This window comes from Topomyia yanbarensis, chromosome 3 (assembly GCF_030247195.1).
Source record: "Topomyia yanbarensis strain Yona2022 chromosome 3, ASM3024719v1, whole genome shotgun sequence".
Classification (NCBI taxonomy): Eukaryota; Metazoa; Arthropoda; class Insecta; order Diptera; family Culicidae; genus Topomyia; species Topomyia yanbarensis.
Window position 1 is genome coordinate 365742928 of NC_080672.1, and position 17369 is coordinate 365760296.

General features: G+C 41.0%; 2 protein-coding genes across 2 annotated transcripts; one reads left to right on the forward strand and one right to left on the reverse strand.

Annotated features, from left to right (window-relative positions):
• Nucleotides 1-242: 242 nt before the first annotated feature.
• On the reverse strand, nucleotides 243-3107 carry LOC131690970 (zinc finger protein 569). Its single transcript, XM_058977083.1, has 5 exons — nucleotides 2829-3107; nucleotides 1582-2770; nucleotides 1092-1522; nucleotides 925-1032; nucleotides 243-864 (listed from the first exon to the last, which is right to left on the reverse strand). Exons 1-5 carry the CDS (start codon nucleotides 2844-2846, stop codon nucleotides 496-498), a joined length of 2115 nt encoding a protein of 704 aa, XP_058833066.1. The 5' UTR covers nucleotides 2847-3107; the 3' UTR covers nucleotides 243-495.
• A 9291-nt stretch (nucleotides 3108-12398) lies between these two features.
• On the forward strand, nucleotides 12399-15310 carry LOC131690962 (COP9 signalosome complex subunit 3). The gene is made up of 7 exons (XM_058977065.1): nucleotides 12399-12837; nucleotides 12907-13061; nucleotides 13121-13211; nucleotides 13273-14003; nucleotides 14064-14246; nucleotides 14316-14386; nucleotides 14453-15310. Exons 1-7 carry the CDS (start codon nucleotides 12783-12785, stop codon nucleotides 14466-14468), a joined length of 1302 nt encoding a protein of 433 aa, XP_058833048.1. The 5' UTR covers nucleotides 12399-12782; the 3' UTR covers nucleotides 14469-15310.
• The last annotated feature ends 2059 nt before the right edge of the window (nucleotides 15311-17369 follow it).

Consider the following 17369-nt stretch of genomic DNA (forward strand, 5'->3'; position numbering starts at 1 on the left):
GTTTATCAAAACTGCAACTCTGAGTAAACTGGTCGTTACTGGTGTGAGCTGAGGAATTTAGGCCAAAGATTTTGCGCTCCCAAGACTCCTGTAGAAGAGTGATGTCTAGGCGCTCTTTGATAAACAAAACTCAGAATAGTAGTAGTATTTGATCATTTCGGTTTCCAAAAGTATTCTTTGTCATCGATAAATTTCGGAGTTCTTCAAACTAGAATTAACAAAAATTAAAAAAAAACAAGAACTTACTATAGCAAGCATGTTTGACTTTAATTACCTGTTTAACCATAATGTGACAAATATTGTACCGTAGAATACAGTCAATTGGTTACCATCGTAAAACTAATCAATAAATAAAACATGATTTATGCTACTACAGTAGTAATCGACATGCACACACTGTGTCGAGTAGAAACCAACACAGTGTAGAAAACAAATATAGGCAGATACTACAACGTCCAATACATGCAGAAAAAAACAAGATACACCCCGCACTTATCAGGTAGGAAACTGCGTTTCCTCCGAGTGTGCCACTGGTGCATTGATCACAGCAGGAATAGTGAATCCACCGGCGTCATGAACCACCGAATCCGTGCTTTCTATCGGTAAGAAACAATCCGACGAACTTTCCGGAGCATTCTTCGAACGCTTAGAAGACACCGAATCGTGCGAATCCTCACTCTTGATCAAACCGGCCTTGTGGTCGCTCTTGTGCCGCGTCAACAATTCCGCATTAACCGAGGTGAAGTTGCACAGATCGCACTTGATCGATTCATACTCTTTCGGGTGGTTCAGACGGATGTGGGTCTTCAGGGCACTGGCTTGGATGGTGAGTAGCCCACAAAACTTGCACTCGTACCATTTGTCCTGCAAAATAGCAGATTTTAGGATCAAATTATGGATATGGTAAGAATTCCTCTCACTAACCTTGGTGTGACGCTTCTCGTGATACTTGAGTGCACTTGGATCCGCCGTCCGGAATTGACACTCTTTGCACTCCAGTGGTTTCTGCCCCGAATGCTGACGCATGTGAATCTACCAAATACAAAACAATTCTTCAATTAAACACCTTACTTAGAAGTACATAATCTTACCGTCAGCGTAACCTTTCGGGCTGATTTGTACCCACACACACTGCAGATGAATGGTTTGATCTTATGATGTACCGTTTTGATGTGCTTGGACAGTACCTTCGATGTGCTGAACATGTGCCCGCAAATGTCACATTTTCGTTCCGCGTACCACGGTAGCTTGTCGGCGGGTTTTCCGTCCGGATCTTTCGGCTCATCGTCTTCATCTTCAGCATCCACATCACGCTCCTCGTCGCCGGTTCCCAGTGCCTTACCACCATCAGCGATTCCGCTTGTGGTGGAGGCCGGTTTTGGTTTAGGACGCGATAGCAGCTGTTTCTTGTGAATGTCTTCATGAACCAATAGTTGAGATTTCGTCGCAAAAGATTTTGTACAGGACGAGCAGGCAAAAGCCTTAACCGGTCGATGTGTTTGCAAATGACGGTACACCTTGACTAAAAAACGAAAACATACGAAAAAAATACAAGTAGGAAGCTGAATGGTTAACACTTACCAGCAAAATCAAACCTAACATCACAAACCGGACACTTCAACATATTTGTGTCCACCTGATGCTGCTTCCAGAGATGTTGGGAGCACTCCCTCCAGCGGGGATACTCAATCCCGCACTGGTAACATTTGAAGTTATCTTTTTTCTCATCTTTTCCGGTTCCAGTTGGAACTGGCCCACCCGGACCAATTAGTATCGGTTCGATATTATGACACTTGATGTGGATGTCTCTTTTGGCGCGAGTTTCAAATTTATAGACACATCCCTTTTGAGGACATTTCAGCTTTAGACCGGCTAGCAATTTGAGTTTGAGTTGCTTCAGTGTCATCGGCTGAAGAAACTCGTTAAGCTCTGCGTCTTCCGATTGGTCCACCTTAGGAAGGAGAGGGACTGATACTGGCTTAGTTGGTCCAACTTGATTTTGCGACTGCTGCTGATTCACGGAAGATGGTGGCAATTGGCATTCGCGAACCAACGAGGACTGCTGAGTAATTACCGCAGCGGGTGTTACTAGTGCAGTTTCACTAATAACAGGCTGCGGAACCGTTACGACCGTAGTGGTTTGTCCCATGGGAAGCTGTTCCTCCTTGACCTCATCAGACGAACAGGAGGAACTATCACTTATCGATAACTTCTGCGAATCAACGAATTCGTCTTCCAGTTTCCTCTTCTTTACCGCAACCCCCGCGCATGGACTCGATTTGGGGCCTTCGTGTGAATCTTTCGGTTTCGCCTCAACAAAGCCATGATCGCTAATCATATGATCCTTAACATCATCACGCACCTCGAAGCAACGGCCACAAACTCCACAGACAAATTTCTCGTTTGCATTCGGTAGTGCGCGAACTTCTTCCTGGGACATCTGCTTATAAGAAATTCTGTTCCTACCGAAATGCATAATGAAGTGTTTGATGAAATCTTCGGCCGTGTTGGTAAAAGTTGGACAAAACTTGCACTTGAAGCGAGCTCCCTGCAAAGGACTACGAAGCTGAACCGTTACGTGGGACGCGGATGGCACAGTAAGTTGTATCTCTTCGCCGGAAATGGCGGCTAAATCAACTGAGCTTCCTTCCGGTTGTACTGATTGTTGCGGTCGACGGACCGATTGTGAGCCCTGCTGCGCAGGTGGCGGTTCGCCATCATCCTCCGACTCTTCCGGCGAGTAACTGATAAGATCGTTCGGATCAAAAGCCTACGTAGAATAAAATATAAAAACGTATTGGATTATACAGCCAATTAAAAACACTTACAGCAACGCCGGATTCCATTTCCAGCCGCAAATTGTTTTCGCAGCAAGACTAAACAAAAATCACTTGACCGTTGGCCAACTTGTTAAACCAGCTTTAGTCACAATCATTTGGAAGCGATTCAACGAAACAACACATAATAAAACACTCAAACATTTGGTAAAATATCACAATAATTCGACGCTATTTTATCTAGTCTATTTCACCAGTAATTGCGACTAACAGTTCAGACTTAATTCCATTTTTTAACCACAGACAGAAAATTTTGATCCACAAAAAACACTAAAGCAAGAATGGTATGCACCACAACCGAAAATTAGTTGTCGGAGTAGCTTCGAGCTAACTCGGCACACGACGACAACAACATGCTGTTGGCGATTCTACATTAGAACCGCTCACAGATAGCGCTGGAAGCAAAGTGTTGCTGATTTCATTTTGCTTTATCGCTCAACGCGAGCGATGCCAGATTTACAGAAATGTGTGTATTTTACAGACTTTTGATAGCCTCCTACAGACGTAGTTAGAAATCTACACACTTTTAAAAGAGTAATACTATTTAGAAAAATTGTACTAGAATATTGTACGTTTCATTGGAAACGAGCCATTCAATCATTTTGATGCGACGAATTGAATTGGCGCATTTGATAATAAATGCTCAAAAACGCGTCGAAAATTACACACAGAAAAAAATGTTGGTAAAAATAAGAGTTTTTCACTCTTAGCAAAAAACAACCAACGCATACTCTTAGTTTAAAAATAAAACTTTTGTTTTGAGTACTATTCTTCATTTGCTTAAAAGGAAAACTTACTTTGATTATTATTCTTAATTTAAAAGTTTTACTTTCAACCTAATAGTTGACGTTGGTTTTTTTGCTAAGAGCGGAACACTCTTAGTTTTACCAATATTTTTTTCTGTGTGTATGTATTACCCAAGTTTAATGTGTGCTAATTATTATTTAGACACAGCCACCACCTTACACAATGTAGCAAACCCACTACGACTGTAAGCGCAGTGACAATAGTCTAATAAAATCTATCCCGACATTCGAAAGGCAAACAGAGATGAACAGCAGCAATCACCATTGATTGATGCTAATCGTCGACAGGTTTTCAGTGGTGATCTTGCGTGGCTTTTCTTTTGTCGGTTCTCACGGAAAAGATGGACAAGTCTGTGTATGCCAGGAGATTTGCTGTAAACTCGAGTAATTCGTAGTTATGCTGCCTAAGCTCGACCCCCATTAGCCGAAGACAAAAGTTAAGCCCGAAAGATATTGAGCCTGTTCTAATGACCCTGAGTAAGACAGCTACTTAGCTGGATATAAGCTTCTTTTATTCTCTTAAATATAACATTCAAAGTGGTCCCATTCGGGTCAAAATTTTAAACAAAGTCTAATTAAAGTGCCATAGTGCATCGTGCAAGTGGAGTTCATTAGGATATTGCAGTGTTTCATGCGAAAAAAACGCCGAAAAGTGCAAGCCCCCTTGTCAAAATATTGCATTGTGAAATAGTAATTAGGCGGGTATTGGTAGTGGAGAGTAAGGGAATAAAAAGTAACCCAAATGTGCCGGCTATAGACGCGTGTTTAGTACCAGTGCTAATTTATCGCATAGCAAGAGAGCGGGTAGGTGCTATCGAGACACCACTACCACTACCGATACGTGATAAGGGAAACTGCAAATCACTCAAAATAGTGCGCGGCGCCGACAAAAGGATAAAAAATAATCTTTTTTCCATCCTTTTTTGGGAACTTTAAAATTGTTTTTTTCTCTTTAAATAAATGTAAATAAATAAATAAAAATACGTTGTATCGTGCAGAATTATGGAGTCAATCGAAGAATCCATCATAAATACTGCAACCGAAAATACGATGGAGGTAGAAGGGAACGATGAAGAAAATGATCTTCTGCAAAGTGGTTCGATGGATGATGTTGGGGGTGCAGGTTCAGTTTCATCTCCCATTCTAAACTCCGACGAGGACGATGGGATAAATGTCACCATCAAAGAGGTACAATAAAATCGACAGAAAAATGAACAAAGGCAAACTCTTAAGCCAAAGTTAAGTGGAGCGAAATGGAAGAGGTTTAAAAAATTTCTGCAGAGTAGGCATGGTCGGGAAGAAGCGCTTTCGATGGTTCTAGTGCCGCAAAACGTATCGACACCGAAAAGACCAAGGAACATTAACAGCAGTAACAATAGTGACGGAAAACCCCTTCCTAAAAAGCAAAAAGGAATGCACACCCATCATTCTGTTAACAAACGGATGAAAATTATCAGGCAAGAGCAATCAACAACAATCTCCGGAGAACAACAACCGACCTACAGTGACGTGGCCAAATGGGTAAAGGTAGGAATACTGCCAAAGGACTACCCACAAATCCAACTGACGATGAACCAACTGAATATCGTACAGGAGGCCATTCTACAAAAAATCACAGAGCAAAGGAAAGAGTCTTGCAAGCCTAAGTATACCAACTGCTGGTAACGTACCGGACATCTGGTTGTAAACTGTCTAGACACGGAAACGGCGGATTGGCTAGACTCTGTGGTTCCTACGCTAATCCCGTGGGAAAACGCTCAGTTAATGGTAGTTGACGCGAACGATATCCCAAGATTAGACGTAATGATTGACTTTTTCCCTCAAAGTGTAAATGACGACAACGACACTATCAGGATTTACATAGAGAGCCAAAACGATGGCTTGAGCACCGACAGATGGAAAATAATTCGACGTAACACTCTTTTCGAGAAACACGTTGAATGGTTCTTCACTGTTGATGAGGCCTCCATGCAACATTTTAAAGCGAGTAACTTCCTTATTAGTTTGGGCAAACAACTACGAAAAAAGGTATGTATAAGCCCAAGTCAGATGTTATGCTAATATCAAATGACGAGGAACCGGTAAGTACTGGAAACCTAAATGTCCCGGAATCCAGTGAAACGGATAAAAATTTACCGAATATAGAGTCCTTCAAAAACAATTAAATTCAAAGTCAAATTCTGACCCCTTTTTAGCTCAAAATCGCCAAAGCAATTTTTACGACCAATATCTTTCTGGGAACTTAAAGAACTCGAGTCACTCTGGGCCCCCAGTGGATCAGATGAGCTCTTGGCTCACGAAGGACCAGAAAAGTTCAGGCAAACCAATGGACCGGAATTCTTCGGGGCATTGGAAGGACTGGAACGCCTCTAGGCAATTTAAGGACTGGAGTCTTTCTGGCTTTTCGAAGGACAAAAAACATTCAGGACTTTCAAAGCACCAAAATCGTTCTGGGCCTTCAAAGGACGGGAATGTTGCTGGGCCTTCAAAAGACCAGAAAGTTTCTGGGCTTTCAAAGGACTGGAAGTTTACCGGGCCTCCAGAAGACCGGAAAGGTTATGGGTCCCAAAGGGACCGGAGTGTTCCGGAGTTTTCGAAGGACCGGAAGAATTCTGGGTCTCAAAACAATCGGATTATATTTGGGCGTCCAAAAAACCAATATCATTCTGGGTCTAATGAGCAAACTCACTCTGGGCCTTCAAAGGACCAAAAATGCGCTGGGCTCTCAGAAGACCAGATGCATACAAGACAATCCACACTAAAATAATAAAGAAAAGAAAAAAATAACAAAAAAACAAACAAAAGATGGCTGGTAACATTAAGTTCGTGCAAATAAATTTACATCATGCCAAAGGAATCCTTTGCCGAAGATTCTTGAAAGAAAGTATATGCGTAGCACTTATACAAGAACCCTGGGCGCATAATCACCAAGTTCTTGGAATAGATGCACAAACAGGTAAGCTGATTTATGATGAAAATTGTCCTAACCCTCGAACAGCTATTCTAATAAAAACGGGGATCAATTTCGTACCCATATCACAATTTATTACCAAAGATGTAGTTGCGATTCGATTGGAGATTCCCATAACATGGGGGAAAACCGAAGCTTATATAGCTTCAGCCTATTTCCCCGGAGATATGGATACGGTACCTCCACCCGAATTAACTGCTTTTATTAGTTTCTGAAAAATGAATAATAAACATTTCATTGTTTGGTGCGATGCGAACGCCCATCATACCATATGGGGAAGCACCGACATTAACAGAAGAGGCGAAGACCTTTTTGAATACATATCTTCGAACAATATCGATTTATGTAATAAAGGAGATCAGCCTACATTTGTTACAAAAACTAGACAAGAAGTATTGGATCTAACAATTTGTCCTATACTTTCGACAAATATTAAAAACTGGCATGTCTCAGATGAAGAATCTTTATCTGACCATAAACACATAGTGTTTGAGTATGTACAATGCTGGCGAATTAATCAAAGTTGTCTACAAAAATCCTAGGAACACCAACTGGGAGAGGTATAAGTCAAAAATGCAATCTGATAGCACTTTATCGAATAGTACAATTGAATCAACAAAACAATTGGACAGAGTTGCAAAAGATATCACTGAAAGAATTATACAGGCGTATGATGCCAGCTGTCCAATTAAGAAAGAAATCTCAAACAGAGGTGTTCCTTGGTGGAATAGAACTTTAAATATTTTAAGAAAAAAATCTCGAAAGCTTTTTAATAAAGCAAAAACTTCGGGCCAATGGGAAGAATATAAAAAGGCCCTGACAACCTATAATAAAGAGCTAAGAAAATCACGAAGAATAACCTGGAGGAGCTATTGTGAGAACATTGAAAAAACCCCAGAAATAGCAAAACTACAAAAAGTACTTTCTAAAGACCATTCAAATGGCCTAGGAAATCTAAAGGAACCAGATGGTAATTTTACTATAAATACAAAAGAAACTCTGGAAATAATGATGGAAACACACTTTCCAGGGTCAAACTTAGTATAGATGTAGGGGTTGAAGAGAGCAGGAGGCCAGCTAGGGCTACGAGCAACAACTCATTCCTACCTAACACCATATTCACACAATCTAAAGTTGAATGGGCCGTGAATTCCTTTGAACCGTTCAAATCTCCTGAAAGGGATGGTATATTTCCTGCACTTCTACAGAAGGGTGGAGACGCATTGCTTGATTCCTTAACAACAATTTTCGAAGCAAGTTTAAAACTTGGTCACATACCAAAAATATGGAACCAAGTTCGCGTTGTCTTCATTCCTAAAACAAGCAAAAAAACCAAAAATCTTTTAGACCAATAAGCCTAACATCTACCGTGCTTAAAGCCATGGAAAAGATAATTGACGAACACATAAAATCAAAATATTTACAACTAAATCCCCTTAGTAGATCTCAATTTGCATACCAATCAAATAAATCTACTGTCACAGCTCCACATACATTAGTAACCAAAATAGAGAGCACTCTCGAGAAAAAAGAAATTGCTCTAGTAGCATTTCTTGACATAGAGGGTGCTTTCGATAGCACATCTTACAAATCGATAAAAAAAAATCAATGGAGAAAAAAAACTTTGATCCTTGCATTAAAGTCTGGATCATGGAAATGCTGAATAACAAAAAAGCATCTGCTGAATTGGGGGAATCGTCCATAATAATAACGACCACCAAGGGATGTCCTCAAGGAGGTGTATTGTCGCCCTTGCTATGGTCGCTTATTGTAGACGAGCTACTCAATAAACTTGCGGAAAAAGGCTTTGAAGTTGTTGGGTTTGCTAACGACGTGGTCATAATAGTTCGTGGGAAGTTCGACGACATCATAACAGACCGAATGCAATCTGCATTGAACTGCACTTTCCAGTGGTGCCAAGGAGAAGGGTTAAACATAAACCCCTCTAAAGCAGTTTTGGTTCCGTTTACTCGCAGAAGAAAAGTGACGCTCAAAAGTCTGACAATTAATGGATCTATCCTAAAATATTCGTCAAGTGCAAAATATTTTGGAGTCATTCTAGATGCGAAACTTAACTGGAACTTACACTTAGAGCAGGTAATAAGCAAAGCCACAAATGCTCTCTGGATAAGTAAGAAAACTTTTGGAAAAAAGTGGGGATTAAACCTAAAATGATTCATTGGATCTACACGGTTACAGTAAGACTCAAGATAGTGTATACTGCACTAGTATGTTGGCCGAAAACAAAGCAATGTACGGCCCGGAAAAAATTAGACAAATTACAACGCTTGGCCTGCATGGCCATAACAGGAGCAATGTATAGTACACCAACAAAGACCATAGAGGCAGCTCTTAATAAGCTTCCACTGAATCAATACGTGCAAATGGAAGCCAAAAAGAGTGCACTAAGGCTGCGAAGAAACAATAATCACAGAGAACAGACGTCCATCTTCAGCATTCAACTTGTGTAAAATCTCTAACGGTTTCGAAGGTAGTTGGGATATCCAAACCAGGTGCGCTACTGTCGTCATGTTTTTTGTGGCTGAGTTCGACAGAATTGACAGCGGTTATTCTTCTACCCAGTCAAACTAGTCCGGAACCGGTTCGGACTTCCAGCATGAATTCCAGCTCAAACGCATCAACCGATAGAGTCGGAATCGGTTGTTTTCTTTGAGCAAGATTCCATACTGAATCCATTCAGGATTTCGAACCGGTTCAAGAATGGATTTGACGGATAGTTGGGATAGGTTGGTGTGGTGGCGCTAGTGTTTATCGTATATTAATTCAAATGTTTACACACGTTTTTTAAATATTTTTGTTCGATCATGGATGTCTGTTCTCTGTGCAATAATTTTCTTGAAGGCAATCTTTTTGGGAATCTGAGTATACTGAAAGAAATTTTGATAATCTAGAAATAGTTTTAACGAAAAACGGTTATTACAGTTATTGTATATCAAGATAATTGTTGGAGATACCTGGAAAAACTCGATAAAGTATCAACAACGACTTAAGATTTTTAAAAGTTGTAAACATTACATATGCGGTTGCTCAGCAACTGAAAATCCAATAAACGAAAAATCTTGCTGCAGAAATTATTTTATGTTGCGTATCGAGGGGTAACTCAATGTGCTTGTACCTGGCGATAAATAACATGAAAACTTTTTGTTTGGCAATTTTCATTAAGTTTCAGGTCGTGTCATTGGTGAACTACTTTGAAAACATATTGTAATTAAAATGCGGCATGTTGTGTTGTATAAATTATGATACTGTTACAATTACAGTATCATAATTTATACAACAAGCAACTAATCTATGAAAGTAAAATTGCATAAATTATACCAAAAAATACACCGCAGATCGTACAATAAGGTATGACCACAATATATTGTACGATGTAGGCAAAAACATATTTCAACCACATCTGCTGCAATTTACCGTTTCATTCGTTTCTTAGCGTAATTGGTACTCAATGAAGAGTGTACGCGGCAAAGCTTGTTGCTTCGCATATTTTTCCTTCTTACTTATTTGATACTGCTCAACGTATTAGCATAACTGAGCCGTGGGACTTTTAAGATTTTTTATACTGTGCAAAAAATTAAAATTAACTTCCAGAATATCTGCCTATCAGGTCTTGTTGCCGCAGCTTACTGCTGCGTGTTGATCCTCTTCCTTGGCAATGAAACATTAGCTGCGTTGTCTACCGCGCCTTGGGGATCATTCGGATCATCTTGTCTCGCGTTTTTACTCACGTCTGTGTCGTCATCAATACAGCGCAAATTCGTTAGTTGGGTCACGACTGCGCCCCAACTAGCGAATCGTATCCGTTAATTGGGGCAACTGACAGCTGACAAAAATTACACAAGGGAAACGCTGATTTTTTGTTTACTTTCATAAAAAACAAACAGAAATATTTTACAATTCACAAAAGTTGGCTGTTTCCTTCCAGTTTAAATTTGTTTTTTTTGTGACAAAGTATGTCATTAATGTTCTTTTTGCCATCAATTATTTTTTGATAAATTCCTTCACATAAAACAGGAAATGGATACACCGCCGGGAAAAAGCCGATAAAGCACAAACATACTACGTTGCCACTAGTTAAAAAAGATTGGATAATGTGATTGAATACATCAGACATGACCTTCAAAAGTTAGTAAACTAACCTCTCTGCGACACAAACTAATTGATGCTGAATGGAAGAAGCGATATATTTAACACATTTATTTCATTATAAACATTCCGAAATATGAATTCAAAAAATAAAATTTCATTGAATTTCAAAGTATGCTTTTTCTGGATCGCCACAGAAATCAACCAATGAACCTCTTGAAATCAATGACATTCAAACGTCAATCAGTTTTTGACTTTCAGTTTTGACATAAGAGTGTCTTTTAGTTGGGGCATGCCCCAACTAGCGAACACCCAACTAACGAACATCCCAACTAGCGAATACCCAACTAACGAATTTGCGCTGTACTGCATTCATGATGCTCGCGTTCTGATGCTATTATTTGGTTCTTGTACCTACGTGTCGCTGTTGTAAATCCATTTCCATCGGAATCTGATTCTTTATTGATGATATTTACCAACCTTGCAGTCGTTATATGTCTTATTCGCAAAATTTTAAAACTATGTCCTAAAGTGTAACAAAACACCTCTTTTACCCTTAACCCTTTCATGCCCAACTTTTTTTCTAGTGCATGTGGGGTTTCAAAACTATTTTTCCTTGAAAACGGTGGGATCAAGAAACACAAAATGCCTTTTTTCGTAAAAATAGGTGCTCCCCTTGCAGTGCTAGAAGCTGCTCAATTTTTACCTTCTAATGCTTAATGCAATTCTTGTAGAATATTTACAATAGTCCAATTGTGCGGAAAACGTAACCAAAGACAGTCTACATTGATAAGTTTTATCAGTTTTTAAAAATATTGCAACAGAACGAAGATATATGAAAAATTCATTTTCCGTCATCAACATAAACTGTCCTGGCAGCACTGCTACATCGAAATCCAATCAGACTAATTGTAATAACTTCAGTTCTAGAGCTGTTCCTTGCAACTGTTGATACTCAAATGAAAGGCAATAGTTACATTTATTAGCCTTACTTGTTTTTGTGAAGAAATCTTGCCTCAAACAAAAGTTATAGCTGTTTAAAAACGTTGTTGTTCACAAACAACATGGGCATGAATGGGTTAATATTATGAGAATAAACATCGATAACTCAGTATACCTGACAACACTGCTGTCGGCGCCCCTTTATTTCAAAGAGAATAGGAAAAGAGACGAATAGTGTGAAGCCAAAAATACCTTATTGAGCAGACCAATCGTGCAATGTAAATAAACATTACTCATGCCTGAGTTGGAGGAGATAAGTATTGTAAATCTATCAAAAAAAAAATTGAATTTTCGTCAGAATTTAGTGCAATCGTGATTGTAAGGTGCATTCTAGAGTCTATGTATGAGTAAAAACAAGTTTTAGAATTATTTCATCTCTTTGTTTCGAAATGCACATCGTTTGATAAACAAATCCAACGATCGACAAAAGGTTTGTTTTCAAAATATAATAGGAGTCATTTAAAGTGCTGCCTTTGGAAACGGTTGCCAAATTCTAGTGTTGAAATCATCGTAAAGGGAGTGTTGCCGTTTTGACTGATTTTCACTCTGCGTCTCTTTCACTATTCTCTTTGCTTTATTTAAATCTTGTGTCTAATCTGACAACTCCGCGCAACGTTAGCTCAAGTGTCGGACTAGCAAAGCCGCTCGCTGTGTGCAACTCCGACGACAGCTCGCCGATTTTTTCGCGTTTTTCAATCAGCACTGATTGTCACTTTTTCAACATCTTCCGCAGCCGAGAGTGAAATAACGCCAGCATAAATTGCCTTTTCGGTGGATATAGCGTCGCTAGTCAGCGTATACGTAAAAATAGATAACATTCGGTGAGATTGCGACCAAATTCGACTATCGTTCGCAGGGGAAAAGCGCTATGCGAAAATAATTCGCAAACCTCTCCCCTTCGCGTGTTCACTTTGACACATTCGGGAAAAAAATCGGTCCGTTCTTTTGTTGATGCTAGTGATCTGCTTGCTCTTAGGATTTTTTTTGTAGCACTGGAGAAGCAGACAGCTGAGGTTTTCTAATTTGGTTAGTTTCGGATATTCCACCGAGTGTTACGAAATGGCATCACCGCTAGAACACTACGTGAATCATGTCCGCACAATGAGCAGTGCTGGTGAGTATTATTTTTAAACCGGGTGTAACAGGATTTAGAGCAATGATAAAAAACGAACTTGTGTTACAGGAAACTTTCGAGAACTGGTGGAATATTTGCTAGAATCAACGGAACTGTTGGCAAAAAATGGAAATATATTGGACAATGTGTTGGAAACGCTAGACATTCAGCAGCACTCACTGGGGGTGCTGTTCGTGCTAGTGATCAAATTTAGCGAGCCGAACGTAAGTTGGTTGTTTTTTTTTACCTTGCGACGATTGTTCAATGTGCTGTTCGCTTTTAGAATCACGACGATGCCGAGAATGTACTACGGGTTGTGAGAGAGTTTATCACACTTTGCAACGGGGAACAAGTCAGATTCGCCACGCAACCATGTAAGTTTTGTTTTTACCGGCAGATGCAATGATTCGATTTAATGCTTTGTTCGATGTTTAGATTTTGAGCTTTGCCACCAATTCACTTCTGCCCTGGCAAAGAACAAGCAGTACACTATTCAGGGAATCCAGGTGCTAGCGTTGGCGGTAGAGAAAATCCGGCTTTTCGACACTCAACTGACCCCCGTCCACGCCGATTTGTGCCAGCTGTGCCTGTGCGCGAAGGTGTTCAGTCCGGCGCTACGGTTTCTCGATACGGATGTCACGGCGATTGCCAACACCGAGGACAGCAACCATGACACGAAGTACTTCCTGCTGTACTATTACTACGGTGGTATGTTGTACGCGACAGTCAAAAACTACGAACGGGCACTGTACTTCTTCGAGGTGGCAGTTTCGACGCCAGCACTGGCCATGTCTCACATCATGCTAGAATCGTACAAAAAGTACATACTCGTCTCGCTAATACTGCACGGGAAAGTGATTCCCATACCGAAATATTCCTCACAAGTCATCTCGCGGTTTATGAAGCCCCTGAGTCACGCTTACCATGACCTGTCCAGTGCATACAATAGTTCCAACAGCGATGAGGTTCGGATTGTGGTCAACAAGTATCGGGATTCGTTCATCCGGGACACCAATATGGGTCTGGTGAAGCAGGTCGTTTCGTCGTTGTACAAGAAAAACATACAGCGCCTAACAAAGACGTTCTTGACACTGTCGCTGGCGGATGTGGCCAGCCGGGTACAGCTGTCCGGGCCGGCCGAGGCGGAAAAGTATATCCTGAACATGGTGAGTATTGTTACTTTCCTTTGCATGAGCGTGATTTTTAATCATTTTTTTGACATTCAGATAAAATCGGGTGAAATATTCGCCTCCATCAATCAGAAGGACGGCATGGTGGTGTTCAAAGACGATCCGGAAAAGTACGACAGCCCGGACATGTTTAACAAGGTGCAGCATGAAATCAGTCGCGTGATGGACCTGAATAAACAGATTCTCAAAATGGAAGAGGACATTATGCTCAATCCTGTGGTTAGTATCTGAATTTAAATTGGTGGTTTTTGGCACAAAAGCTGATACATATAATTTTGTACCTTATAGTACATTAAGAAATCCATGGGCAATCAGGACGACGATATTCTTGGCGGCCAGCATTCGAAATCATGCTCTGGGTTGGTATTGGCACCTTTCGGGATGCATCATATTTCTTTTTAATGTCCATTCCATTTCGTTTCCAGTGATCCCACCGAATAATGCAACCAGCGGGTGGACTCGACCCAATCGACTGACAACACCGGAAGCTAGCAGTAGTTGTGTAGGAAAAAATGAATGCGAGAATACTAAATACAATACAACAGCCGCAGTGAAGTAAACACGAATAAAGAATGCGACTCAAAGTCCTGCAACAGACCTAGAATTCACCAGCAGCAGACACAAACACAAATACACACAAATCACAAACAGAAATCGGCGTAGATAATTCCGAACGAACTATTTTGTTGTTGATGTGATTCAAACTAATTAAGACAAGCTTGGAACCCAGTTGAATAACACATTTACAACCAATTATAGCGATAATAGCATGAAATAGAAACTGCACTGTTCTGTTCGGAAAAGCAAAACAGTACCATAGGAAAAGGAAACCAATTTCGAATGAAATTTTTCTGTTTTTTTTTCACGGACAGTGACGTTTGTGGGTTCGGGATTCCGCAAGATGAGATGAGCTTCAAAGCGAAAAGTAAAACGTTGAGCAAAAGCTTTGTTACAAAATAATTAAAAAGAAACCCGTGAGAATAATAAATCCAGCTTTTGTTTTGAAGTCATCGGAGAACGAAGGAAGGCAAGATTCAACTTTTAAACATGCGTAGGTGGCCCTTGACGGGTTCAAGTGAAACGTGCTGTTAATTTTGCTTGCTCTGAGAAAGAAAGAGATGAAATGTATCGTAAAAAAGAAAGCGAGCGGGAAACTTGCAAAGGATAACGCGTGTTTGTTGTGTTTAGAGAGATCGAGAAGGGACGAGTGAATAGTGAGAGTACGTAGCCAACGAAGAAGATTTTTGGAAGAATTCTCTCAATAAAAAATATTTCAAAAGGAAGTTTCACGTTTTTTATTGTATGAAGTAGCAATAAATTACAAAGGGCCCTATTCTCACAGTCACGTCACCTAGTGACTAGAAGGAAATTTTTTCTAGTCACTAGGTGACGTGACTGTGAGAATAGGGCCTAAATTCAGCTCAAACAGTTCAGGAACTGTACGGGATGCCGCTGGGCCTACGACTGGCCTGGTCCATTCTCATTGGTTCGGATGTCCTCATGGCTGGTTGGTAGACTGTGCTCCTACTTACAAGTGGATATATCAATGCGTTTGGATGGGGGACATGTCTTCACGCGCAAAGCTGATTTTAGACAATTTTCTCCTTAACAAAGAAAAACCAATGTTTACCTTCTCCACTAAGGATAAATGTAGCATAGTGCATATTGCATTGGCTGGCTAAGCCAAACCAAAAGTTTTGATTTCACTAATTCTAATCAGTTAATTCACAACTCCTTTTCTTGCGAGCCATCACGCGTGACTATGGTTTGCTTATAAACACAAATAGTGTTTTCGTTTTTGGAGCTAGCCTCAATTCGGGGCTAGGTTAGTTCTATCACTAAGTTAGTGTCGGATTCTGATGAGACAAAGTCGAAACGCAAATTCCCTAGCCAATTTAAATCAAAACGCTGAGGATAAAATTGTTTCCGTTCCAATAATCTTTCCCACGCCTTTCAGTACGCGCAAATCAAGTTGAGTCTGCATCACGTATATTAGAAATATGGAACGTGTGTGTCAATAGGCTCATCACCGTACGTACCTACAAATCGTTGAAAACACACCGTCGCACAACTTGCAGGAGACTATTACCAAATCGATGGGTGAAAAGGCAGAAGTTAAAGCGTTGAACCCGGAGATGGTGATTGTGTGCAATGACCTTGATGAAATCATGACGGAAGGCAAGCTGAGAGGAGCACTGAAGCAGCAGTGTAACCTGGGCGAGGTGCATATGACGATTCGGCTTAAGAAGGGATACGGAGAAACTCAGACAGCGATGATTCGTTTACCGGTAACCGCTGCCGATAAGGCAGGCAAAGTTACGGTTGGATGGTCGAGATGCCCATTGAGAGCCTCGCCACGAGCGAAACAACAAACGGAGAAATGCTTCAAGTGTTTGGGCTTTGGACACTTGGCAGGGGCTTGCAAAAGCCCGGATAGATCCGAGACGCGCTGGAAATGCGGGAAGACAGGCTATCTTGCGAGAGACTGCACAGAGGCCGAAGTGCTTGCTTTGCACCCCAGCGGACGGAAACGACAGTCGGGTGGCTTTAAATGCCCTGCCTATAAGAAGGCGATTACAGCCCAACGGTAATGGAAATAACCCAGATAAATCTGAATCACTATGATACCACAGAGCAACTGTTGTGGCCGTTGTGGCAGTCTACGACAGAAACAATGTGTGATGTCGCTTCGATTGCAGAGCCGTATCAAGTCCCCCCTTATAACTGTAACTGGGTGGCGGAAAGATCGGGAACAGTTGCGATACAAGTTGTGGGCAGATTCCCCATTCAAGAAGTGATAGAACTCTTATAAGAGGGCTCCGTGATTGCCAAAATCAACGGCGTCTTCGTGTGCAGCTGTTACGCTCCTCCAAGGTGGACAGTAGAGCAGTTTAGCCTAATGCTGGAGCAGTTAACCGAACAGTTTATTGGTCGTAAACCGGTAGTCGTTAGTAGTGACTTTAATGACTGGATTGTGGAGTGGGGCAGTAGAGTAATCAACACAAAAAGGTGTATCCTGCGGGAAGCTCTAGCGAAGTTAGACGTACGATTGTGCAATGTAGGTTCTGTTAGCACATTTCGGAGAGACGGGACGGAGATCATCGTCTATCAGCGACGTCACATTCTGTAGTTCTTCATTGATAGCGACCATGGATTAGACAGTATGCGAAACGTATACGCATAGTGACCACCAGGCGATTCGCTACCGTATCGGTTAAAGGAACCTTGCTGCAGTACGGAGCAGGATTACCGGTGGCGAAAGTGGAAGACGAAAACTTTCAACAAAGACCTCTTCGTTGAGGCGCTTCAGCCGAACGGCGGGACCAGTACCGTCTTTACGCA

Coding starts and splice junctions, on each gene's coding strand:
- LOC131690970 (XM_058977083.1), bottom strand. Junction 1,523..1,581: donor TGTTAGGTTTGATTTTGCTG/GTAAGTGTTAAC, acceptor TTCGTTTTTTAG/TCAAGGTGTACCGTCATTTG. Junction 865..924: donor ACGAGAAGCGTCACACCAAG/GTTAGTGAGAGG, acceptor GCTATTTTGCAG/GACAAATGGTACGAGTGCAA.
- LOC131690962 (XM_058977065.1), top strand. CDS start 12,783: ATGGCATCACCGCTAGAACACTACGTGAATCATGTCCGCACAATGAGC. Junction 12,838..12,906: donor CCGCACAATGAGCAGTGCTG/GTGAGTATTATT, acceptor CTTGTGTTACAG/GAAACTTTCGAGAACTGGTG. Junction 14,247..14,315: donor ACATTATGCTCAATCCTGTG/GTTAGTATCTGA, acceptor TGTACCTTATAG/TACATTAAGAAATCCATGGG.